This window comes from Mesoplodon densirostris, chromosome 4, assembly GCF_025265405.1.
Source record: "Mesoplodon densirostris isolate mMesDen1 chromosome 4, mMesDen1 primary haplotype, whole genome shotgun sequence".
NCBI lineage: Eukaryota > Metazoa > Chordata > Mammalia > Artiodactyla > Ziphiidae > Mesoplodon > Mesoplodon densirostris.
This window is the reverse complement of record NC_082664.1, coordinates 29,995,748-30,022,104: the sequence shown is the minus strand read 5'-3', so window position 1 is coordinate 30,022,104 and position 26,357 is coordinate 29,995,748. Positions and strand designations below refer to the sequence as shown.

The following is a 26,357-nucleotide window of genomic DNA, read 5'->3' as shown; positions in this document are numbered from 1 at the left end:
GGGTAGGTGGCACTTACAGGAGTGGTCTTTGTTTTACTGAGGGGGAAGATGAGGCCCCGAGTCATGATGTGACTTGGCCAGAGTTGTGCAGTGAGGCAGCTGTTGAACTGCACTGCCTTACCTCGGAGACGCGGGGGACTGCACCTGTGGCTTCCCCCTGCCTTTGTCTTGCAAGAAACTCTCCAGGTCCTCATCATCTTCAGAGAGGCTTTCATCACTGTCTGGGTCAGACAGATAAAGGGATTCCAACAGGCACCACCTGCCTTTCTGCCTTAGTGCCTGCAGGGTCTCGTAAAAACTCGCAGTTGAGTCAGAAGTAGAATCTGTCTCCTCCTCTGGGCTGATGAACTCACTGAGTTTGCCAGCCCTGGGCAAAACCAGCCCATCCCCACACAGTTCCTCTTCTGCCTCTGTGTCTGAGGAGGATTTGGGGGGAAATATCTGAAATGAAATAGAGTAAGACTGTGGGTCAAACTGTGATTTAAAAATGTAACGACTAATTTCATTTTAAATAAGTATACCTTAGGGACTGGGGCGGGGGACAAAGAAAAATGTGTTCCTTGCTTTAAAGAAATTTCACATATTGGTATATGAGGTGTGCTTGGTTGAAGGGCGGGAAAGGGAAGCAGAGAGCTGAAGTTGGTTCATGCAGTCCGGTGAGCATTTATGGAGAACCTACCTTCGCCATGCACCCCTGCTCTCCAGGAATCCTACCTGTAACTTTGGCCACACTCTGGGACCTGCCCTACTTGGGTTTTACCTACTTGTTGCCAATCTTCCTTTTCCCGCTTCCCTTGTCTATACCGCTGTCCTCATATTCTAGCTAATTCCTACCTTGTTACTAGGAATGAGTAATTAACAGGAGAGACAGTGTGGTCTAGCCGAAAGAGTCCTAGAAAGTGGGAAATCCAACTGGGCTTAAATACTCCATTCATTCAGAAAATATTTATTGGGTGCCTAATGTGCATTGAGTATTTGGCTGCGAACAAGACAAACAAGGTCCCTACTCTCATGAGGCTTACATCCTAGTGAAGGGAGAAAGATAATGTAAGATGGTAATAAATTCAATAAAAGCCATGAAACTGTGAGATTATAGAGTGATGGAGTGGCTATAGGACGCTTTTCTGTTGATAAAAGCCCATCAGATAAAGACCACTAGGAATGTACCTGTAATCAGAACTAGGTTTATTAATTTGCTACAGCGTACCATGGGAAAGTATAGGGAACTTGGCACGGGGTGGGGGCTTTTTCTAGGGTTGGCTTGTCCTGAATGATTCTGAGGAGGGTTAGGGGAAGCAAGGATGGATGGATGCCGTCAGAAAGAGGGCACAGTTTAGTAAGTGGGTGAATGAGCAATTTTTATTTAAAAGGTGACAAGAGCAAAGTAGGGCTGAATAAGTCATTGATAAGTAAGCATAATCATTTAGAAGTATGGGGTATTAGTCGTTTTGCAGGTACAGTGTGGCCCTGTGAGAAATACTGATTTCTGCTGATCTTGCTGCTGGCCTCATCTGGGTCTATTACAGTCTGAGTTTTACTTTCCCAGTCCTGGGATGGTTTTTACTTTCTCACTGTGGAGGACTTTTAGACTGACACCTGATTGATGAGAAAAACTCCAGCCTTGTAATGCTAAGATCTGGGGTAAGAGGGTTTGGGGTTCGAAGAAAAACAAATACAAAGGCCTTGAGGCAGGGACAAAATTTTGGACTTTTGGAGAGGTAGAAAGAGGGCCAGTATGGTTGGAGGATAGTAGCAAGAGATATCCTGAAAGAAGCAGGCTGGGGCCATGATGGGACCGCACAGGGTGACTGGTTGGTTGCAGCTGGAAACCAGTTGGGAAGGGCCGCTGCAGGCCTCCAAGTGACACTTGGTGATGGTTGAACTGGGTCCAGCTCTAATACTGAAAAGAACACTGGATTCTGAGTCAAAGGTATGTATATGCTCTAGCCCTCGCTCTGCTACTAAAGAGCGTGTGATTTTAGGAAAATTCCTTTTTTAAAAAACGACTTTATTGATATAATTCACACCTACTACACAATTCATACAAGTGTACAATTCAGTGGGTTTCAGTATACTCAGAGTTGTGCAACCATCACCACAATCAATTTTAATAACCCCCCAAAAGACCCCATTCCATTTAGCAGTCACTCCTTATTTTCCCTAACCCTCCCCATTCCCCAACCCCTAAGCGACCACCAATTTACTTTGTCTCTATGAATCTGGGGGCAAATTTCTTAATCTCTCTGTGCCTCATTTTTCTCTTCTACAAAATGGAGACAACAATCGTGCTATTAGTCCTGGGGTGGTTGAGAGGATAAGCGGAAACTGGGGGCCATTGCTATGGTTCTGTAAAGAGCCTGACGTAAGGGCTCAAGGGGTTCAGGTCCTGGAGATAAGAGCCCGCCTCCGCATCCGTAAACACTGCCCGTTTTAATCCCACGGCCCTGTGACACGCCCTTGCCGTCTGTCTCCAAGGCAACTTCAAACAGTTTCCTCTCTTAGGGATTTCTTTCCGGGGCGCAGACACGATCACTCCCCTTCTTTTTCTCCCCTCACCTGACGGCTCCACTGAGCGCCGCCGGAGGCTCCCGCAGACCTCCCCACGGTCATCTTCTCAGCGGGGAAGAGACAGAGGCAGCGGAGACAGCGGGGATGACAGCGGCAGTGGAGGTGCAAGCTAAGCGGGTCAGGTTCCTCCTCTTTCTAGCTTGGGCCTCTGATTGGCTCCCAGGGGATACACGAACCAGTCCCCTTCCCAGGCAGCCTCTAATCTATCCCGCCCAAGCAGGCAAAGTTCGTTTTCTGATTGGCCTATTCTCTTTGCAGGTTACACTTCCGGTTTGAGGTGGCGGCTCAAGCGGCCTGTGACTGGAGAGCTCTGCTCCGGAAGTGCTAACCCCAGGCGGGCCCAGCGGGACGCCAACTACGGTGCAGGTCAGGACCATGGCGGCCCGGCTGGCTAGGATCCGGTGGGGGACTGCCCCTGCCGCTGCCCGGAGGGGCCCGCTGGTCTCCTGCCGGAGGTGGGCCGGCGCCTCGTCAGACACCGTGTACGATGTGGTGGTGTCCGGGGGAGGCCTGGTGGGCGCCGCTATGGCTTGTGCCTTGGGTAAGCGCATCTCCTGGCCGATAGCGGCGGGGAGCGGGGCCGTAGAGGAACGATGAGGACCGTGTGAGCCCTGGCACTGTTTGCCCAAGGTCTAAGCGTTGTAGATCTTGTGGTCCATTCCCTGCCCAGAGGAACCCCAGAACCCCGGGGGCAAACGTTTGTTCCTTCAGGATTCCGAAGGGTCAAAAGTGGGAGGGACTCCTTAGGAGTCCTTCCAAAGCGTGGGGAAACAGACCCGCCCAAGGTTATTTAGTTCTGGACACAGTTGGAAGTAATCCGGCATTGTCTGTTTAGCTAGGCTAGGCAGTTTTTGTTGATGTTTTTTAAACTGCTTCATTGAGATATAATTTGCATACCATAAAGTTTACCCATTTAAAGCATAGAATTTAATGATTTTTAGTATAGTCACAGAGTTGTGCAGCCATTGCCACAATAAATTTTAGAACATTTTTATCACTCCCAAAAGAAACCCAAACCCATTACTAATCACTGCCCATGTCCCCCCAATCTCCTCAGCTCCTGGCAACCACTCATGTACTTTCTTTCTCTATAGATTGGCTTTTTCTGGACATTTCCATAGACATAGAATCTGCTTAATGTTTTCAAAGTTCATCCAGGTTGTAGCATGTGCCAGTACTTCGTTCCTTTTTATGACTAAGTAATATTTTGTGTGGATATAGCACATTTTGTTTATTAATTCATCAGGTGATGGACGTTTGAGTCGTTTTCACTTTGGGGCTATAACAAATAATGCTACTATCATTTTCTGTACAAGCTTTTGTGTAAGCATATATTTTTGGTTATCTTGGATATATTCCTAGGAGTGGATTTGCAGGGTCATATGGTAAACTCTGTGTTTAACATTTTGAAGAACTGCCAGTGTTCCAGAGTGGCTGCACTATTTTACATTCCCACAAGCAATAAATGAGGGGTCTAATTTCTTTCTTTCTTTTTTTTTTGGAAAAAAAGGCATTCCTTAATTTTTTAAATTCATTCATTCATTCATTCATTTTTGGCTGCGTTGGGTCTTCGTTGCTGCACACGGGCTTTCTCTAGTTGTGGTGAGCAGGGGCTACTCTTCACTGTGGTGCGCGGGCTTCTCATTGCGGTGGCTTCTCTTGTTGCAGAGCGCAGGTTCTAGCTGCGTGGGCTTCAGTAGTTGCAGCACGCGGGCTCAATAGTTGTGGCGCACGGGCTTAGTTGCTCCGCAGCCTGTGGGATCTTCCTGGACCAGGGATCGAACCTGTGTCCCCAGCATTGGCCGGCAGATTCTTAACCACTGTGCCACCAGGGAAGTCCCAAAAGTATATATTCTTTCCCAAAAGTATAAATTCTTAAAGTCAGGGCTGACTTTAAACAGATACTGGCAATACAGAATTCTCTGTGTAAAAGGTCATGGGCCGAGTACACCAGGATGTAAGAATCACTGACTCTAAGTCAGTCAAAACTACCAAGCGTAGGTTTACAAAAGAAACATTCACACACCAGCTAATTTCCTATTTAAAAAGCTCAGAGAAAATACTGAATGTTAAAACATGAAAGTTGAAGCTCTCGGGGGGCGGCGGGGAGGTTTGGAAATCTTTCATGCAATTTATTCAGTGAGCAAGCCTCTGCTTTTTTCCTATAGAATAGATGGAGCTGAACACTGTGAGGAGACTGTCCTTGAGCAGGTGCCTGTGGAGTCAAGTACACTACCTGCTTGGGATTTTGTGCATGCTACTGTCTACCCTTGATCATCATGGCATGTATCCCAAAGAATATTCTTTCAGTAGTTTATATGCTGGTCAACCTTTATAATTCAACATCCACTTAATTTTAGGCAGCTGCTTTAAAAGTGAAAAATTTCCACCTGGCTCTTCATATTTCCATATAGGTCAGTTTTTATGTTTTCCTTGATTCTTTTCTTCTTCAGAGTCACATTAGTTTATGTTTTACGCTTGAAATACCTATATTTCCCTCTCACATTGTTATTTGTAAGTGATATTTTCTAATATTTTTCTCCAAGCTAGTTTTCTAAAATGTTATATTATTTTTTTATAAATTTTAAAAATATTTATTTATTTTTGCCTGTGTTGGGTCTTCATTGCTGCGTGCGGGCTTCCCCTAGTTGCGGCGAGCAGGGGATACTCGTCGTTGCGGTGCACGGGCTTCTCATTGGGGTGGCTTCTCTTGTGGAGCACAGGCTCTAGGCATGCGGGCTTCAGTAGTTGTGGCACATGGGCTCAGTAGTTGTGGCTCATGGGCTCTAGAGCTCAGGCTCAGTAGTTGTGGCGAATGGGCTTAGTTGCTCTGCGGCCTGTGGGATCTTCCCAGACCAGGGGTTGAAACCGTGTCCCCTGCATTGGCAGGCGGATTCTTAACCAGTGCACGACCAGGAAACCCCTAAAATGTTATATTGAATAGCTAAAAAATAAAATATTGAAAAATAAAATAAAATATTGGACCTGGCTATATTTTATGTGCTTGGAAATCTAATTTTTAAAAAAATTTATTTATTTTACTTATTTATTTTTGGCTGTGTTGGGTCTTCGTTTCTGCACGTGGGCTTTCTCTAGTTGTGGCGAGCGGGGACTACTCTTCTTTGAGGTGCGCCTACTTCTCATTGCAGTGGCTTCTCTTGTTGCAAAGCACAGGCCCTAGAGCACGTGGGCTTCAGTAGTTGTGGCTTGGTGGCATGTGGGATCTTTCTGGACCAGGGCTTGAACCTGTGTCCCCTGCATTGACAGGCGGATTCTTAACCACTGCGCCACCAGGGAAGTCCCTAATTTTTTTTGACTAGAGGAAATTTATAACATATATAATGTTATACATGCATTTGTATGTGATGAGCTGATTGTACTATGTCATAAAGCTAGAAACAGTGAGAGCTGGGATTAAAATCCAGAGTTTCTGATTTTCTTTTTTTTTTTCCTGTGGTGTTTTGATATAATAGCCCAGCTGGACTAGAACAGGCAGTGATCACATCATCTCAATCTACTGAAAACCCTCCAGTGACTCCTACTGTAGTTAGGATATGGTCCAAATTTCCTGCCACTGTCTAGAAGGCACTGTTTGATCTGTATATTATCTCTTGCTCCAAATTCACCTTGATCCATTCTCTTCCATAGGCACCCTCAGAGACAGTGGTCACCCTTCAGTCTCTAGAGCTGTATTGTCCAATATGGTAGCTACCAGTCACAAGTGACTACCGATCACTTAAAATATGATACCGTATTTACCATATTCTAATCTAAATGCATTTGTTCTGTAAGTGTAAAAATACATACCACATTTTAAAGGTAGTATAAAAATTAATGTAAAATATCTCAATTTTGTCATTGTTAATATTCATAATTCTATTATTTTGGATATATTAGATAAACTAAAGCAAAATTAACTAATGTAATTAACCACTTTATTTTTACTTTTTAAATGTGGCTTCTAGAAAATTTAAAATTATGTGTCACATTATTTTTGTTATTTTGCATACTCTGTTATTTCTAGTGGAAAGGATATTTCTAGAACAGACTAAACTTACTTCCATTTCAGAAACTTTTCTTTTTCTTTTTAGTTGTTGTCTCTTCTGAATATTCTCTCACCAAATTTTCTCCTGATTGTTTTGTTTGTTTTTATTCTTATTTTTTTGAATTTTTGAATTTTATTTTACTTATTTTTTTATACAGCAGGTTCTTATTAGTCATCCATTTAATACACATTAGTGTATACAGGTCAGTCCCAATCTCCCAGTTCATCACACCCCCACCCCCACCTGCCGCTGCTTTCCCCACTTGGTGTCCATAGGTTTGTTCTCTACATCTGTGTCTCAGTTTCTGCCCTGCAAACCGGTTCATCTGTATCATTCTTCTAGGTTCCACATATATGCGTTAATATACGATATTTGTTTTTCTCTTTCTGACTTGCTTCACTCTGTATGACAGTCTCTAGATTCATCCACGTCTCTACAAATGACCCAATTTCATTCCTTTCTATGGCTGAGTAATATTCCATTGTATATATATACCACATCTTCTTTATCTATTCGTCTGTTGATGGGCATTTAGGTTGCTTCCATGACCTGGCTATTGTAAATAGTGCTGCAATGAGCATTGGGGTGCATGTGTATTTTTTTTTTTTTTTTTTTTTTGCGGTACGCGGGCCTCTCACTGTTGTGGCCTCTCCCGTTGCAGAGCACAGGCTCTGGACGTGCAGGCTCAGCGGCCATGGCTCACGGGCCCAGCCGCTCCGCGGCATGTGGGATCTTCCCAGACTGGGGCACGAACCTGTGTCCCCCGCATCGGCAGGCGGACTCTCAACCACTGCGCCACCAGGGAAGCCCCCATGTGTATTTTTGAATTATGGTTTTCTCTGGGTATATGCCCAGTAGTGGGATTGCTGGGTCATATGGTAATTCTATTTTTAGTTTTTTAAGGAACCTCCATACTGTTCTCCATAGTGGCTGTATCAATTTACATTCCCACCAACAGTGCAAGAGAGTTCCCTTTTCTCCACACCCTCTCCAGCATTTGTTGTTTGTAGATTTTCTGATGATGCCCATTCTAACTGGTGTGAGGCGATACCTCATTGTAGTTTTGATTTGCATTTCCCTAATAATTAGTGATGTTGAGCAGCTTTTCATGTGCTTCTTGGTCATCTGTATGTCCTCTTTGGAGAAATGTCTATTTAGGTCTTCTGCCCATTTTTGGATTGGGTTGTTTTTTTTTTTAATATTAAGCTGCATGAGCTGTTTATATATTTTGCAGATTAATCCTTTGTCCATTGATTTGTTTGCAAATATTTTCTCCCATTCTGAGGGTTGTCTTTTTGTCTTGTTTGTAGTTTCCTTTGCTTTGCAAAAGCTTTTAAGTTTCATTAGGTCCCATTTATTATTGTTTTTATTTCCATTACTCTAGGAGGTGGATCAAAGAAGATCTTGCTGTGATTTATGTCACAGAGTGTTCTTCCTATGTTTTCCTCTAAGAGTTTTATAGTGTCCAGTCTTACATTTAGGTCTCTAATCCATTTTGAGTTTATTTTTGTGTATGGTGTTAGGGAATGTTCTAATTTCATTCTTTTACATGTAACTGTCCAGTTTTCCCAGCACCGCTAATTGAAGAGACTGTCTTTTCTCCACTGTATATCCTTGCCTCCTTTGTCATAGATTTTTTTTTTTTTTTTTTTTTTTTTTTTTTGCGGTACGTGGGCCTCTCAGTGTTGTGGCCTCTCCTGTTGCGGAGCACAGGCTCTGGATGCTCAGGCTCAGCGGCCATGGCTCACGGGCCCATCCGCTCCGCGGCATGTGGGATCCTTCCGGACCGGGGCACGAACCCCTGTCCCCTGCATTGGCAGGTGGACTCTCAACCACTGCACCACCAGGGAAGCCCCGTCATAGATTATTTGACCATAGGTGTGTGGGTTTATCTCTGGGCTTTCTATCTTGTTCCATTGATCTATGTTTCTGTTTTTGTGCCAGTACCATATTGTCTTGATTACTGTAGCTTTGTAGTATAGTCTGAAGTCAGGGAGTCTGATTCCTCCAGCTCCTTTTTTTCCCCTCAAGACTGCTTTGGCTATTTGGGGTCTTTTCTGTCTCCATACAAATTTTAAGATTTTTTTTTCTTTGCCGTATGCGGGCCTCTCACTGTTGTGGCCTCTCCCATTGCGGAGCACAGGCTCTGGATGCGCAGGCTCAGCGGCCATGGCTCACGGGTCTAGCTGCTCCGCGGCATGTGGGATCTTCCCGAACCGGGGCACGAACCCGTGTGCCCTGCATTGGCAGGCAGACTCTCAACCACTGCGCCACCAGGGAAGTCCCCTCCGGCTTTCTTTTGATTTCCATTTGCATGGAATATCTTTCTCCATCCCCTCACTTTCAGTCTGAATGTGTCCCTAGGTCTGAAGTGGGTCTTTTGTAGACAGCATATTTATGGGTCTTGTTTTTGTATGCATTCAGTAAGCCTGTGTCTTTTGATTGGAGCATTTAATTCATTCATGTTTAAGGTAATTATTGATATATATGTTCCTATTATCATTTTCTTTATTGTTTTGGGTTTGTTTCTGTAGGTCCTTTTCTTCTCTTGTGTTGCCCATTTAGAGAAGTTCCTTTAGCATTTGTTGGTTTGGTGGTGCTGAATTCTCTTAGCTTTTGCTTGTCTGTAAAGCTTTTGCTTGTCTGTAAAGCTTTTGATTTCTCCCTCAGATCTGAATGAGATCCTTGTGGGGTAGAGTAATCTTGGTTGTAGGTTCTTCCCTTTCATCACTTTAAGTATATCATGCCACTCCCTTCTGGCTTACAGAGTTTCTGCTGAAAAATCAGCTGTTAACCTTATGGGAGTTCCCTTGTATGTTATTTGTTGTTTTTCCGTTGCTGCTTTCAATAATTTTTCTTTCTTTTTAATTTTTGTCAGTTTGATTACTATGTGACTCGGCGTGCTTCTCCTTGGGTTTATCCTGTATGGGACTCTCTGCACTTCCTGGACTTGGGTGGCTCCTTCCTTTCCCATGTTAGGGAAGTGTTCGACTATAATCTCTTTAAATATTTTCATGGGTCCTTTCTCTCTCTCCTCCTCTGGGACCCCTATAATGCGAATGTTGCTGCACTTAATATTGTCCCAGAGGTCTCTTAGGCTGTCTGCATTTCTTTTCATTCTTTTTTCTTTATTCTGTTCCGCAGAAGTGAATTCCACCATTTTGTCTTCCAGGTCACTTATCCATTCTTCTGCCTCAGTTATTCTGCTATGATTCCTCCTAGTGTATTTTTCATTTCAGTTATTGTGTTGTTCATCTCTGTTTGTTTGTTCTTTAATTCTTCTATATCTTTGTTAAACATTTCTTGCATCTTTTCGACCTTTGCCTCCATTCTTTTTCCGAGGTCCTGGATCATCTTCACTGTCATTATTCTGAATTCTTTTTCTGGAAGGTTGCCTATCTCCACTTCATTTAGTAGTTTTTCTGGGGTTTTATCTTGTTCCTTCATCTAGTACATAGCCCTCTACCTTTTCATCTTGTCTGTCTTTCTGTGAATGTGTTTTTTGTTCCACAGGCTGCAGGATTATAGTTCTTCTTGCTTCTGCTCTCTGCCCTCTGGTGGATGAGGCTATCTAAGAGGCTTGTGAAGTTTCCTGATGGGAGGGACTGGTGGTGGGTAGAGCTGGCTGTTGCTTTGGTGGGCAGAGCTCAGTAAAACTTCAATCCGCTTGTCTGCTCATGGGTGGGGCTGGGTTCCCTCCCTGCTGGTTGTTTGGCCTGAGGTGACCCAACAGTGGAGCCTACCCCGGCTCTTTGGTGGGGCTAATGGCAGACTCTGGGAGGGCTCACGCCAAGGAGTACTTCCCAGAACTTCTGCTGCCGGTGTCCTAGTCCTCACAGTGAGACACAGCCGCCCCCCCGCCTCTGCAGGAGACCTTCCAACACTAGCAGGTAGGTCAGGTTCAGTCTCCAGACCTACCTATGGGGTCACTGCTCCTTTCCCTGGGTCCCAATGCACACACTACTTTGTGTGTGCCCTCCAAGAGTGGAGTCTCTGTTTCATCCAGTCCTGTTGAAGTCCCGCAGTCAAATCCCGCTAGTCTTCAAAGGCTGATTCTCTAGGAATTCCTCCTCCCGTTGCTGGGTCCCCAGGTTGGGAAGCCTGACATGAGGCTCAGAACCTTTACTCTCGTGGGTGGACTTCTGTGGTATAAGTATTCTCCAGTTTGTGAGTCACCCACCCAGCAGTTATGGGATTTGATTTTGTTGTGATTGCGCCCCTCCGACTGTCTCATTCCGGCTTCTCCTTTGTCTTTGGATGTGGGGTGTCTTTTCTGGTGAGTTCCAGTGTCTTCCTGTCGATGATTGTTCAGCAGTTAGTTGTGATTCTGGTGCTCTCGCAAGAGGGGAGTGAGAGCACGTCCTTCTACTCTGCCATCTTGAGCCAATCTCCCTCCTGATTGTTTTTCTGATTTTCTTAAATAAGAAAGAACTTTCCTTTAAAGGAAGTTAAATGGTAAAGAAACAAATGTCCGTATAAGATTACATGTATTTGAATCCTTAGTCTTGTCTCCAGTACGTTCTATTTGGGTGGAATTATATAAATTACTCACAATTTCTGTACATTGGTTTTTCTCATCTCTATAATTAGAGCAAAATAGCTTTTCTTTCTTCATAAAATTGTGGTATGGATTATATCAGATGATACTACAGTAAATCATATATAATTGTACCTGGCATATAGGTGTTAATAAACATTAGCAGTGATGGTGATAATGATAATAGTGATTCTATGGAATTTTGCTTATAGATATACAGGAAAAAAGTAAACATTATTAATATAATAACCTACTGTTATTCATAAAAGTGTGGCAGGTTATTAATTTATGGCACTGGGTTGTTATTTGATAAATCAGAATTAACTTGGATTCTATATAGAGTGAAGTGATTTCAAGCTTAAAATTTAGATAGTCACCTACAATTTATAATTTCATTTAATTCAGTCAATAGCTAAGTCATGTGTATGTTTGTGCCTTTAACTGTAATGGTATTATAGCCTAAAATAGATATTTTTATAATTTTTCTATTTCTACTCACCAGGGCAAATATGGGATGGAAATCTCACTGTTTTCCTACATATTTCCTGGTTTCTCATTTAACAAAAATGTCTGTTAAGACATTATCTATTTTATGGATTAAGGAGATAACAGCAATTTGCTGCTGGGGACGTACAGCGATAGGAAAAGAAATGATTCCTGGCCTCCACAGAATTTAAAATCTAGCAAAGGAGAAAGATTTGTAAATACTAACAGAAGGAAGAATGAAATGAAAGCTACCCTAGAGGAGCAAGCAGCTGACCTATCCTGGGGGCGGAGGTGTGCGGGTGTGGTACAGAGAACCCTGCTGGGGAGGTGAGGCTTCAGGGAGTAGGAGCCGTAGGGAGCAGGTGGCAGGCAGCATTCGGTTGCCGTGGCTACTGTTAGATCAAAGCCTAGAGATGTGATGGGCCAGAAAGTAGCCCTGTCTGCGGGCACGGCCCCTCTCCCATCCTCCGTGGCAGAACTGCTGCTCAGGTGCTGCCGCACGACCGGGAGCGCCGTGCTGACCTGGTGGGTTCAGCGCAGTTCACTCCTTTTTCACTGGAGCCAGCCTTGATTTTCACACTTTCTTTGTCGTATGTAATAATAGTGCCTTTCTTCTCATTTAGATTCCAAAATAAAAAGAGGGGTCAAGGTCTGTGGGGTTTCTCTCACCGTTACTAAGTAAAACCTGCAGTGTTTCTTCTCTGGTAAATTCTGTCACATGCAACTCACTGCTTATCTTTTCCCTGCACCTTTCTCTGAGACACTGTGGAAGGACTTGTGTTTGTGCTGCAGTGACCCAGTAACAGAGTCTCCAAGTCCTCTTTTTACTTCACTATACAGATGTTTTTTTGTTTGTTTGTTTGTTTTTGGTACGTGGGCCTCTCACTGTTGTGGCCTCTCCCGTTGCGGAGCACAGGCTCCGGACGCTCAGGCTCAGCGGCCATGGCTTACGGGCCCAGCCGCTCCGCGGCATGTGGGATCTTCCCGGACAGGGGCATGAACCCACGTCCCCTGCATCGGCAGGCGGACTCTCAACCACTGCGCCACCAGGGAAGCCCTATACAGATGTTTTAGGACCAGATTTTTAGGCACAGTTGATGTTATTTTTTGGTCCCCTTTTATTTCACAAGCTCTTTATCTTTGACTTAATCTTGAGGCCGTGCTTTGCGTGACTGAAATGGTAGTATACGTTATTGCTTAGGATGCCACATGATGTTTTCCTTTTTATGTGTGTAAGAAATTTGTATCCCGAGGGCTAAGGGATTAGTTAATATGTTGCTTCTCTTGGAAATGAGAAAGAGAATAAATTCTGATTTTCCTAAAATGATATAACATTTTATTCTTTTTTTTTTTTTTTTTTTTTAGGATATGATATTCACTTTTGTGACAAGAAAATCCTGTTGCTAGAAGCAGGTCCAAAGAAAGTACTGGGGAAATTGCCAGAAACTTACAGCAACAGGGTCAGCTCCATTTCCCCTGGCTCCGCAACCCTTCTCAGTAGTGAGTAGAAGATCCTCTGTCGTAGAACCAATCTCGTCTCTCTTGACTTTCCAGTATGTCCCATAGAGCAGAGTCAGCAGAGCATCTGGCGAGGAGGGAGCTCACTGAGATGGGTGGGAAGAGGAGGGTGGGGTTGGTAAGTCTAGTACATAGTCGAAGATGAGGACCCCTGGAATTGTTCATGTGTCAACTCGCAGTCTGAGGAAGACACCTCTGGGACATGTGGGTCCATGTAGACATCATTTGTGATGTTGGGTCATTATGAATTGGTGGAATTGAAACTATATGAACTAATTACGATCATTCGCTTCTAGTAACAGCATACTCTCCATTTCCAGAGTCAGCCCTATAGCGGGCTGGGGAGCCTGAATGCTAAGTGCTTGTAGGGTGTAGATGGATGTGTACACATGGAACCAGTTAGCAAATTGTCTTAAGGTCTTTGTCAAATGTTACTCCCTCAAGCCATCCTATCTAGAAACACCCCATCTAAAATTAAACTCTTGCATGACTCTCTAGCTCCTTATACTGCTTTGTTTTTCTTTATAACACTACCTGACATTTTATTATGAATTTTTTTTAATTGTCTATCTCTCCAACTAGAATGTCAGCTGCTGAAGGGCAGAGATTTGTCTGTTTGGTTTCCCGCTTTATGCTCAGTACCTAGAAGTGTATCTGGCACATAGTAAGTGCTCAATAAATATCTCCTCAATGAATGAATCTGTTTAGTGCTCTGGAATTAAGCAAAAAATAGTCTTTATCCAGGGAGTTTGTATCCTCAATAGGATGATGAAGGAAAAGAAAATATGGATTTAGTTTATTTCCCCCACTGTATTATTTCCCCCACTTTAATGTGATTTGACCTTTGATCATGAAAGCTGGGTCTTTTTCATGCTGTATAATCTGAACTGGGGAACAGAGTAGCTTAGCTCCTAGCATCAAACAGGATAGAAGTGAAGAGTATTTCCCTATTATTGGAGAACACTGAAAACAACCTCTTACTTAACAGGAAGGAGAGAGAAAGGGGAACCCAGGAGGGATGCCGGTCCCATCAGGTTGCTCTGGTCTATATATAACTCCTTTCTTTTGTAGGTTTTGGTGCCTGGGACCACATCTGCAACATGAGATACAGAGCCTTTTGGCGAATGCAGGTGCCTCCTTTATCACCTTTGGCTTATCTTGGTCTATCTTGAGTTAAGATATTGGAGTTCATATTCTCTCATTACAGGTTTTCTGTAAATGTGGGAGGAATTCAGACAGAGTTTACACTCAGTCGAAGGAAGTAGGAGGGAAGCATTCATGAGAGAATTTTCCTCCCACCTTATACTTCCTGCCAGAGGGACTGACAAACTGTGGTTTTTCTGCTTCAGTCAGTGCTCAGTTGGACTGGAGTAATATTTCCTTTTCCTTGGGTTGTAATACAGACTTTCCCTTTGTGTTTCCAGGTGTGGGATGCCTGCTCAGAAGCCCTGATAATGTTCGATAAGGATAATTTAGATGACATGGGCTATATAGTGGAGAACGATGTCATCATGCATGCTCTCACTAAGCAGCTGGAGGCTGTGTCAGGTGAGGTATCTATCTCTTCCATCTTCCACTCTCTTTCTGGAAGATGAACTATCTTAGAGTTATTCTGGGACTTACTGGAAGGATCCCTTCTACAGATATTGATGTCCACCATAAAGAAGCCCTCTAACAGTTATCTCAGGGATGTTCTTTCTCCCTCTCTTTTTTTTTTTTTTTTTTTTTTTTTTTGGTGGTACGCGGGCCTCTCACTGTTGTGGCCTCTCCCGTTGCGGAGCACAGGCTCCGGACGCGCAAGGCTCAGCGGCCATGGCTCACGGACCCAGCCACTCCGCGGCACGTGGGATCCTCCTAGACCGGGACACGAACCCGTGTCCCCTGCATCGGCAGGCGGACTCCCAACCACTGCGCCACCAGGGAAGCCCCCCCTCTCTTTTTTTTAAACAGCTTTATTCAGGTATAACTTACATACCAATAATTCACTGATTTTAAGTGTACAATTCAGTGATTTTTCAATATATTTATAGAGTTGTGCCACCATCACCACAATATGATTATAGAACATTCCTATTACTCAAAAGTAAACCTCGTACCTGTTTACAGTCATTCCCCATTCCCACTCCTAGCCCCTGGCACCACTAATCTACTTTCTGTTTTTTGAGATTTGCCTATTCTGGACATTTCATGTAGATAGAATCATACAATATGTATTTTTTAATGTCTGACTTCTCTCACTAAATGCATTTTTTTTTCCTTTTTTTTTTTTGCGGTACACGGGCCTCTCACTGCTGTGGCCTCTCCCGTTGCGGAGCACAGGCTCCGGACGCGCAGGCTCAGCGGCCATGGCTTACGGGCCCAGCCACTCTGCGGCATGTGGGATCCTCCTGGACCGGGGCACGAACCCGTGTCCCCTGCATCGGCAGGCGGACTCTCAACCACTGTGCCACCAGGGAAGCCCTAAATGCATTTTTGAGATTCATTCATGTTGTAGTATGTATCAGTACTCCAGTCTTTTTTACTGCCCAGTAGTATTTCATTGTGTGGATATATCACATTTTGTTTATCCATTCATCAGCTGATGGACATTTTGGGTTGTTTCTACTTTTTGGTGATTGTGAATAAAGCTATGAACATTTATGGACGAGGTTTTGTGTGGACATGTTTCATTTCTTCTGGGTGGATACTTAGGAGTAGAATTGCTGGGTCATGTAATAATTCTATGTTTAACATTTTCATAAACTGCCTAACTTTAAAGAGGCTGTACCATGTCCCTTTCCCACCAACAATATATAAGGGTTCCAATTTCTCCACCAACACTTTATTCCCCTCAACCTTTTTTTTTTTTTTTTTAATAGCCGTCCTAGTAACTGAAGTGGTATCTCATTGTAGTTTTTTTGTTTATTTTTTTTGGCCACACCGCACAGCATGTGGGATCTCAGTTCCCCGACCAGGGAGTGAACCTGTGCCGCCTGCATTGGGAGCACAGAATCTTAAACCACTGTACTGCCAGGGAAGTCCCATCTCGTAGTTTTGATTGTATTTACCTGATGACTAATAATGTTGAGTGTCTTTTCATGTACTTGTTGGCTATTTGTATATCTTTCTTTTTTTCTTTTGGCTATATTGGGTCTTAGTTGTGGCATGTGGGATCTTTCATTGCGGTGCTCAGGCTTCTCTCTAGTTGTGGTGTGTGGGCTTAGCTGCCCCGCGGCATGTGGGATCTTAGTTCCCCTACCAGAGATAGAACCTGCGTCCCCTGCATTGGAAGGTGGATTCTTAAACACTGGACCACAAGGGAAGTCCCTATTTGTATATCTTCTTTGGAGAAGTGTCTATTTAAAATCTTTTGCTCATTTTAAAACTAGATTATCTGTCTTTTAAAAATTAATTAATTTATTTGTTTAAAACATTTTTTTGGCTGTGTTGGGTCTTTGTTGCTGCGCACAGGCTTTCTCTGGTTGCAGCGAGCGGGAGCTACTGTTCATTGCAGTCCATGGACTTCTCATTGTCGTGGCTTTTCTTGTTGCAGAGCACGGGCTCTAGGTGCGCAGGCTTCAGTAGTTGTGGTGTGCGAGCTCTAGAGCGCAGGCTCAGTAGTTGTGGTGCACGGGCTTAGCAGCTCCGCGGCATGTGGGATCTTCCCGGACCAGGAATTGAACCCGTGTCCCCTGCATTGGCAGGCGGATTCTTAACCACTGCGCCACCAGGGAGGTCCTAAAGATAATTTAGATCTAATAGTCACTTAGAAACATGTCCCATAATATATTGGTGAAAAAAAGTGTGTCATATGATCCCACTTGTGTGTGTGAGTGTGTGTGTGAGTGAGTGTGTGTGTGGGGTGTGTGTGCATATACACACATAGGAAGTTGTTTGGAAAGCTATACAACAAAGCTTTAACTAGCTGTCTCTGAGTGGTATGATTAAAGGTGATTTCTTCCCCCTTTTTAAACCTTTCTTTGTGGTTCAGACTTTTACACAAAGTAAAAGTAGTAAGCATATACTTTTTATGATCAGAAAAGTAAAATGACTTCCAGTGGGAAGAAAAATCTTATGAAATCTAGAACATGTTTGAGTCTGTGGTATTCCCCACCCTATTTGCTTTGAAAACACATGTGGGTTCATGTAGGCATAGAGTGAAACTGGAGCAGGATCATGAAGATGGGAAGAGTGCCTCATGCAGGTGACAATTCAGTGAGAGCTTACTTTTTTTTGTCCTTGTTTTCCTCACACTGATTCATCCCTGTGGCCTCTGTCATTTATTAGCTCTTAGACCATAGCATATATCACCTGAGTTATTTTTGAGATCTTTACTTTTCTTGTTTAGGAGTAAATGATAAGATAAATATAAGCTGTCTTGGGACTTGCTTTAGTTTTTTCCTCAGCCTGTGGGCCAACTGTCTAATGTTTTGTTTTTTCTCTTTTGACCTCCCTAGACCGAGTGACCGTTCTCTACAAGAGCAAAGCACTCTGCTATACCTGGCCTTATCCATTTTCCATGACAGACTCCAGCCCTTGGGTTCATATTACCCTAGGTGATGGCAGCATCCTCCAGACCAAATTGTTGGTAGTTGAAGATTCTTATTTTGCCAGCGGTCTCGCATATCCACATCTTGTTAGATTCTAGCATCTCTAGTTTTAGATCTAAGCTATAGTTAAAGTTAATTTTAGGCAAAGCTTTTGGTTATAAGGACCCATACCCACTCAAGCCAGCTCCAGTTAAGATGGTTCTGTTGTAAATCCTGTACAGGAAGCAATCTCTTGGACCATCATAGGTCTTGAAATAAAGGATAGCTGGCCTTACAGGGACAGGAATCAGAGGGTCAGAAATTGAGGCTGTTCATTCCCTCTCAGGAGTCCTGTAGTCGTTCATCTCCTTGCGTCTCCCATTTTTTTCTCTTTCTGCTCATCAGCTTCCCCTTTTCCATGGCAGCCGTTCCCAACCTTACTTCAGGATTCTTCAGCTCCAGCGCCTGCCTTATTGCTTTCTAGTTCAAATATCAAGAGACTTTGGCTCAGTTTAACCTACGGCTGGCACCTCTTGTATCAGATGTCCAGCTTTGGTCTGTTAATTGAAGCTGGGATCGCATATGTATGGCTACCCTTCTAGGGGCTGGGAGTGAGGCAGGCATGATAAAGGGTTACCTGCCACAGATGGGCTTGCCACCAGTGGGAAGTAGAGAAAACTCTTAGGAGGCAGAGACAAACTTCTGGAACAGTTTCGTTAATTAAAAGGTTTTAAGACTCAGCAGGCTCTTGTCTCCATGCAGATTGGTGCAGATGGCCACAACTCAGGAGTACGGCAGGCCGCTGGAATCCAAAATGTTAGCTGGAACTATGACCAGTCCGCTGTTGTGGCTACTCTGAATTTATCGGAGGTAAGATCTTGAGCCCACTATCTGGGGGCCTTGCTCGGGTTTAATTGGTACTGGGGAGATATGGGGATATATGTATATCTATAGCTGAGTCACTGTGTTATAAAGCAGAAACTAACACACCATTGTAAAGCAATTACACTCCAATAAAGATGTTAAAAAAATAAAAAATAAAATACATATAGATATCGTATGACCTAGGGAAAAAAACCAATAATAATTGGTACTGGGTACTTCTCACAAGAACTCTTCTCCTCTCTGTTGTAGGCCACAGAAAACAACGTAGCTTGGCAGAGATTTCTCCCCTCCGGGCCCATTGCTCTGCTTCCGGTAAGAAGTCCTTCTGGCTAGTCTGCTTGAACATATCAAGCCTTCCTCTTATAGAACTTCATTTTCTCTCAGCCTTTTTCTGGTTTCAAGGGAATATGCCCAGGCTAGCTTTGTTACCCCTTCTTGTCTTCCTTCGTGCTTGAGAGCTCTTAAGAACAGAAGTTTTAGCCCTTGGTATTGATGTTCTTTTGACACAGCTCTCAGACACTTTGAGTTCCTTGGTTTGGTCCACATCCCATGAACATGCAGCGGAGCTGGTCAGCATGGATGAGGAAAAGTTTGTGGATGCCGTTAACTCTGCCTTTGTGAGTATCACCAGCTGACGATATGTTGCTGGGATAGATACAGAAAGGTGGTTTTGAGTAAGAAAAGAAGAACAACCAACCAGCTGCCCCTTTGAACCTGTAACACTTGATGTGGATTATGTGGAGGAGGGGACTCAGGAAAATGTAAAACAAAGAAATTAATTTGTGTGCTCTTCTGAGGGTTGTGGGCTGCTGCTATGCTGACTGAAACAGCTGCCTGGGTGGTAGTTACTTGGATAAGTAACTTTTTTTGAAGCTGTAATACTTTGATAATTTTTAACAGATGCCAAGTAACTGAACCATTGAAGCCTGATTCATCAGAAATGTTTCTGGGGAGGGGCTGAGCACACTTCCATAGTGAGCTTAAGAGTAAGCTTTGTAGAGAGATGTGGGTTCAATATTGGTTCTACCTGTTAATCTCCTGAAAAATGGAAATAGTATCACCAACCTGTTAGGGTTTAATAGTAATAAAAGTCTAAAGACTTAGAAAGAGAATTTATGTAAAATGCTTGGAACATACCTAGTACATTATAGGGTACTCAACAAATGATAATTATTACTGGAGTAGACATAGCCTTTAGATAATACAGACACCAATATTTTTGGAGTTCAGATGTCACATTATCTAAATTCACTAATGATACTGATCGATAACATTTCTCCAGCACTTACTATGTGCCAGGTACAGGTGAAGAGTTTTTTTTACATGTATTTATGTATTTAACTCAGTGAACCACTGAGGTAGGTACTATTATCCTGCTCACGTAGAGACAGGTAACTTGCCTGAGGTCATGCAGCTGGTGGCAAAGCTGGGTTCTGAAATCAGGCCGGCCCTTGAGCCTATGCTTTTAACCGCCAAACCCCACTGCCTCGCCAATGACTTCACACTGGTTTACAGTGAAGAACGTAAGCTCCGCTGCTCTGTAGTAACATCAAGGATAAAAAGAACTGAACACACTGAAGTGGCTTCCAAGATAAATGGTGACCCTTTATGGGTCATTTAGTATATATTCCTGGCATAGGCCTTTGCAGTACATTCATTCAGCAAGAGTTATGAGTGCTTCTATATAGAAGGCTCTGGAGTTGGACAAATGAGACATAGTCCCTGCTTTCAGGAAGCTCACAGTCAAGTGAGGGAGAAAGATACAGAAATGACAGTTTGGGTACAGTGGTAGAGTATGCATAGGATACTGTGGGAGCATGGAGGAGAAAGACACACACAGAAGAAGGTTTGGAGGGAGGTTTACAAAAAGGGGTGATAGCTTCTGCATGCTCTGAGGTGTTATCCTGGTGAACTAGAAGTGGGAGGACGTTCTAAGTAGAGGGGTGTGTGGAAGCATGTTGTAGAGTGAGCTACTTTGTGGCTGGCATGTGTATTTTGAGGGTAGGATTAGTGGAAGGTGAAGCTCAGAGGTAGGTAGGGGCAGCTCATGAGTAGTTTGGCTTGATCCTAAAGCCTGTGGGAAGTGATGGGAAGTTGCATTTTGCATTTGTTTGAGGGGCTTGTCACTTTAGTGGCACAAATCAGTTTAGGTGTGTTAGGTCCCACTACCCTTGGCTGTGGTTATAAAATGGTTGCCTTGTTGGATTGTTAATCCCCTGCTGGAGTCGCTCATGAAATTTCACTTTGTTTTGTGGCTGGTGCTACTCAGTGGAGTGATGCCAACCACACAGACTTCATCGACTCGGCTGGCTCCATGCTGCAGTATGCGGTTGCCTTTCTGAAGCCCACTAAGATCTCAGCTCGCCAGCTGCCCCCAAGTGTAGCCAGGGTGGATGCCAAAAGCCGAGTACTGTTTCCTCTTGGGTTGGGACATGCTGCAGAGTACGTCCGGCCTCGGCTGGCACTCATTGGGTAAGATAATAACAGAGCAGGGCCACTCCTTTTCACTCTAGGCTGGAGGCTACACCTGAACTCTGCTTTATCCTTAGGGATGCAGCCCACAGAGTCCATCCACTTGCAGGACAAGGTGCCAACATGGGCTTTGGGGATATCTCCAGCTTGCTCCATCACCTCAGGACTGCAGCCTTCAATGGGAAAGACTTAGGTAAGGATTCAAGTACCTTAGAGAGGTATCCCAAGGTCCTATAATACGGGAAGATCAGGAAAATGGCCCTCAGTAGCTAGATGTAGTGGACATAATGCATCTGGTTTGCTAGGAAGGAAAACTTCACTACTGAATTAGGGATTTAACCTTTCCTTTTCCCTTCAGGCTCCATGAGTCACCTCACAGCTTATGAAACAGACAGACAGCGTCACAACACTGCTCTCCTGGCTGCTACTGACCTACTAAAACGGCTGTATTCTACCAGTGCCACCCCACTGGTGCTGCTCAGGACGTGGGGCTTGCAGGCTACAAATGCAGTATCTCCGCTCAAAGTAAGAGAGTTCTTTCTCCCAGATCTCCAAGAGTCTTGCTCACTGAGGAATGACTTCACCAATGACTCGGTTTCTTTGAATTAATTTTCTTGGCTGTAAAATTATCATCTTTATCTGAGTACCTTCCCCAGTGGTTATGAGCAGAAATATCCCTTCCAGGGTTTTTGGTGCTAGGGCCCACATCTAAGCAGTAACCTTATATAAGGGTTTAAAATAGTGAATAGGGACTTGTAAAGATAAAGATGCTTAAACTCCTTTTGCTGCTTGGCCAGCTTCTTTCCTGAGAAACTTGCATTAAAAGACACTTTGGAGGGACTCAGGAGGAGAATCTATCTGGGACTTTTGCCAAATTTTTGCTTTAATCACTTTAGATAAAGTATTATCTTCACCTGCCCACATACTTTACAATGTCAGAGCATCACTCACTTTGTTTCATTTTTTCCTCCAGGAACAGATTATGGCCTTTGCAAGCAAATGAATTCTCCTCTTCTGGATCTTTTCCCAAGACCATCACGTATTTTCAAGATCTAATTTAATAAAATTTACATTAGAATTCTGCAGTCTCTTTTTCTCCTCTGCTTAATGGACCTGTGGAGCTCAAATAGTGAGTGATAATTTGCTGTGAGGAGGGCATATCAACCAAGCCAAGAAAAAAACCCCAAAGGAAGGCTATGATTTGACTGAAAAGAACTTTTTATTACTAAACGATTGCTAAGGTGCCGTCTCATTCATTCTCACTTGTTAGCAGTCCTTTCTAAAGAGAGGATTTATACAATTCAAAAAGAATGCTGGTTGTAAATTTATACAGTTGTTTTTTGATAAAGATAAGAATCAGAAATAGTCAATTGATGCATTTTTGTTAGAATTGCTGTTTTAAAATTAGTAACACTAGAATGCAAAATAAACACAAATTGCTTTAACCTTTATTATAGGTATATTAGACTTTCTGAAAAGAAAACCAAATCTTAAAATGCTAGTTATTATTTCCTCATCACAGCACCGTATTTCATTTATGGTTCCTCTGTGGGACACCAGTATTCTGTAATAAAACAATAAATAATTTCATTGCACAGGTTTAAAGACCTCAGGAACCAGGTCAAAAGGAAAAATCTGACTAGCAGCAGAATTTGTTCATGTTTGGTTGCAGGCTGGTGCCAGCCCGGGTGGGGGTGGGTTGTTTTACTGTGCACTTTAGAAGCGGTTACCTCACAGTACCAGAGATACCTGTCGAAGAGAGTTTTGGATCCATTAGATTTGTATACCACAAACAACATCTTGCCCAGAAGTCTGATTTGCAGATGAAAGGAGAAGATAACAGTCTGCTTTTGACCCAACCTAAGCTATTCTTGGGAAATTTTAGGGAATGGAAAATTTGTTACCACAGGGGAGCTTTTCAGGTAAATGCAGAAAATTTATAAGATACTAAAAAAGTGTGAATGTCACAAACCTTCCTGGAATCTCAGGAATAAAATGTGTCCAGAATGAAAGATGGCAGCTACTGGAAAAAGCTGTGTGATGACTGGCAGAGTCCAGAAAGGTCACTGTAGGGGAAAAAAGGTCATCTTTCATTAAAAAATGGAAAGGTAGCCCAGGTATGAAGAACATGGACTCTCCAGAAGTATGCAAACAGAATCAGGCAAGACATGAAGAATTTTAAGGCACAGCTTGCAAGGACCGCCATAACCCACAGTGTTTTTCATATGATGATGATAACAAACACACAAAATCCACTATGTGCCAGGCCATGTCCTAGTATTTGAAATATATAACACATTTACAGAAAGAAAACCTAACCATCAAGATTAGGCCTTGTAGGACTCTTAATAAGAGGCCCAAAAGGTATGCTAGGGGCAAAAAGGACATTACAAATTGTTTTTTCTAAGAAATAAAAAGTCTCATTCCAAATTGCTCCTATAATGGATAGACTGGTTAATTCTCCAGATAGTCTAATCAAGATTATCAGAAAATATGTAGATACATTTCTGGAGTTATAATGCACCTACCTAACAATTCTGAAAGTATTTGGGATGACCGAAGGTGTCTGCTGAACAATATGTGGCCTTTGTAAGAAAAGCTTCAGAGACAAGCTGTGGTGATAAAGACCAGGAACTCTTACCTCTCTGAACCCATCAAGCTGGAGGAGTCTTCTTTAGTGAACACAGCTTATCATCTCTTGGGAAAACTTGGTTTCTAATAGAGAATTGTCTCCCCCTAATCTTGTAGAACAGCATTTCGTGTATGATGACTGGTTCTAACACCATACTCTTGACAAAGATGGGAAGGGGGCCTAGAAGTCAAGTGATATTAAGAAGAATGTGAAGGACTTGGGAGAAGTTTTCTTCAGACCGAAAGGCTGTGGAAGGAGGGATTAGAGCAGAACTGAGACCACTGAGAAGGAGGGGTTTTAACATCAGTGCAAAATCCCAAAGTGGAATGAGGTGTCTGGAAACATGCCTACACAGAAGCTGAATGACAACCAGTTAGAAGTGTTAAGGGAGTTCTGCAATGGGTAGAAGATTGGATTGATTATATCTTTGGGCTGTTTCCAACTCTAAAGATTCTCTTATTTCACTCTATTAGCATTTTTGGAGGAAGAGAGTAGGTATAAAGGTGACCTTAGTATAATTAAAAATCACTGTGAAGGGCTTCCCTGGTGGCACAGTGTTTAGGAGTCCGCCTGCCAATGCAGGGGACATAGGTTCGAGCCCTGGTCCGGGAGGATCCCACATGCCGCAGAGCAACTAAGCCCATGAGCCACAACCACTGAGCCTGCGCTCTAGAGCCCACGAGCCACAACTACTGAGCCCATGCGCCTAGAGCCGGTGGCCCGCAACAAGAGAAGCCACCGCAATGAGAAGCCCGCGCACCGCAACAAAGAGTAGCCCCCCACTTGCCACAACTAGAGGGAGCCTGTGCGCAGCAGTGAAGACCCAACACAGCCAAAAATAATAAAACTTAAAAAAAAAAAACAATCACTGTGAAGAAGAAAAAATTCCACATTGAATTGAAAAACTAAAATTTGGGGGGATGAGGGTATAGAAATTTGCCTAGTTATTTGCACATATCAGATGTTAAATATTTATTGACTCAGTGGAATACTTTTAAAAATAAGGTTCCCCAGGGACTGGTGTGAGGGCCAGGTATATTTAACATCTTTTGTGAAAAAGCTGAAAGACAGTCTACTGTGAATGTGAAAAGTACAAGTCTGGGGAGATACTCTGCTGGAAAGAAGCTGGAGGTAAAGAGCCAAGGTGTAGAAGCCAGACTACTGGAAGATCTTTCAAGTCCAAGAGCAGCATGGGTAGACAAGGAAATGGTGGTTATGTGGGAAAGTACAAGATCATGAAGTTTAGGGGAAGTAATTCACAAAGTCAAGAGCTCTGAACATTCAAACTCAAAGTGAGCATCCACTGTATGGATGTGGGCCAAAATGGCCAAGTAAATTAAATGTTAGGTATCATCAAGGAGGGGTCAGAAACCCTAGAACTAGACAAATAATGTAGCGGATGCTAGCTAAAATGATCAGGGGCCAGGGCAGAAAGAGACACTGCTGTAAACAGAATAAAAGGACAAACTGAAAGGGGCTATTACCAAAATCCAGATCCTTGAAAAGCACAGCCACAGGCCTCTCACCGCAGACCAAAAGCTAGGGTATAGATGTACTTCTTAGAAATACAAAGAAAAGAAGTTTAGGATGACAGATTACTATAAACACAGTAGCCTGAGAAGAGGTACGAGCACTGAAAACACACACACATTCCTATAAAGTTGGACATGTTCATTACCCCAGGGCTTACCGACAAAAAGTTGATTAAAAGAAGGTAGTCTGTAGAAGGCAGCCACACCCTCCCAAAGCATGTCCCTAGAAACTGGATGGCCTCCCTTCTGCCTAGCTGTGAGTTGCTCTCCATCCTTCCGAGATTTAAAATGGTCTCAGCTGGCTGATTGGTGCTGACACAAAGCCGGATCACATAACTTCAGATATGGTACCTTTTTTTTTTTTTTTGGCCACACCACATGCATGGCTTCCAGGATCTTAGTTCTCCGACCAGGGATCGAACCCATGCCCTTGGCAGTGAAAGCTCGTAGTCCTAACCACCGGACCTCCAGGGAATTCCCCAGATACGGCTTTTTTTTTTTTTTTCCTCTTCAAACTACACATGGAAAGTAAAACCAGGTATTTCTTTCTTTCTTTTTTTTTAGGGTAGGTGAGTGGAGATAAAGGTGGGACAGGGCAATGTGCAGGGAAAAGAAAACACTGCTGTTTATAGGTCATGGGATTGCAATCAGTCAGCTGAGTTTAACATGTAAGAGGAAAATTAAAATGTTCAAAGGAATGAGGCACTGAAAGGGTTGAAATGAGATTCTTCTTTGGTTCCCAGGGTTCCATCCCTGGGTTCCCCAAGGTTAAGTTCCAAAGCTATTCCTTTGGCTCTCTGTGACACACAAGGAACCTCGAAGATTTAGACTCTGGTACCAGCTGTGCACGAAGAGTGGTTAGGAAATAGTTCACATTTGAGGTGTAAAAGTAATTAAATCCAGATCTCTATAGACTCAAGGGCAAGACCTGTCTACAGAAGCCCCTTCCTCCAGATAAAATCAGCTGCTGGGCTTCAGTCTAGGCTGTCCCCAGACTAGCTCAGAATACAACTGAGTACTCTCCTCTCTCCTTCTCCCTTTAACAAGGTTGTTGACAAATGCAGGCCTCAGAGGAACGGCTTGGCCTCAGTGGGAGATGCCCAGAGACTGCAGCAGGTGAAAGGTGGCCCCCAAGGCCCAGCCTGTTTCTATGTTGTTCACTTTCTTTGTGAG

At 43.4% G+C, this 26,357-nt stretch overlaps 3 protein-coding genes across 18 annotated transcripts in view; 1 reads left to right on the top strand and 2 right to left on the bottom strand.

The window, feature by feature from the left end:
• Nucleotides 1–2,686, bottom strand: part of FAM161B (FAM161 centrosomal protein B) — a 12,005-nt gene extending 9,319 nt beyond the window's left edge. For 2 of the 3 annotated variants that reach the window (XM_060095848.1, XM_060095847.1), the window contains exons 1-2: nucleotides 2,557–2,686; nucleotides 122–441 (exon numbers count right to left, since the gene is read on the bottom strand). In XM_060095848.1, the coding sequence (XP_059951831.1) occupies nucleotides 122–441; nucleotides 2,557–2,610 (374 nt within the window). In that variant the 5' untranslated portion in view covers nucleotides 2,611–2,686. The remainder of the gene's footprint in view (nucleotides 1–121; nucleotides 442–2,556) is intronic. The other variant, XM_060095846.1, reaches the window with a different exon arrangement.
• COQ6 (coenzyme Q6, monooxygenase) lies at nucleotides 2,592–22,463 on the top strand. Of its 2 annotated transcripts, XM_060095852.1 has the most exons (13): nucleotides 2,593–2,685; nucleotides 2,827–3,109; nucleotides 13,003–13,137; nucleotides 14,227–14,285; nucleotides 14,580–14,703; nucleotides 17,592–17,722; nucleotides 18,426–18,533; nucleotides 18,798–18,860; nucleotides 19,058–19,165; nucleotides 20,818–21,020; nucleotides 21,098–21,213; nucleotides 21,379–21,545; nucleotides 21,994–22,463. In XM_060095852.1, the coding sequence occupies exons 2-13, from the start codon at nucleotides 2,944–2,946 to the stop codon at nucleotides 22,021–22,023; spliced, it is 1,410 nt and encodes a 469-aa protein (XP_059951835.1). In that variant the 5' UTR covers nucleotides 2,593–2,685; nucleotides 2,827–2,943; the 3' UTR covers nucleotides 22,024–22,463. The 2 variants fall into 2 exon arrangements, with proteins under 2 accessions (XP_059951836.1, XP_059951835.1); XM_060095853.1 differs by lacking the exon at nucleotides 13,003–13,137 and having other exon boundaries at nucleotides 2,592–2,685.
• The window catches only part of ENTPD5 (ectonucleoside triphosphate diphosphohydrolase 5 (inactive)), a 44,113-nt gene continuing 39,987 nt past the window's right edge, over nucleotides 22,232–26,357 (bottom strand). For 10 of the 13 annotated variants that reach the window (XM_060095862.1, XM_060095860.1, XM_060095856.1 and 7 more), the window contains one exon: nucleotides 22,232–26,357. In XM_060095862.1, coding sequence (XP_059951845.1) covers nucleotides 26,271–26,357 — 87 coding nt within the window. In that variant the 3' untranslated portion in view covers nucleotides 22,232–26,270. The other 3 variants (XR_009531705.1, XR_009531704.1, XR_009531703.1) reach the window with 3 other exon arrangements.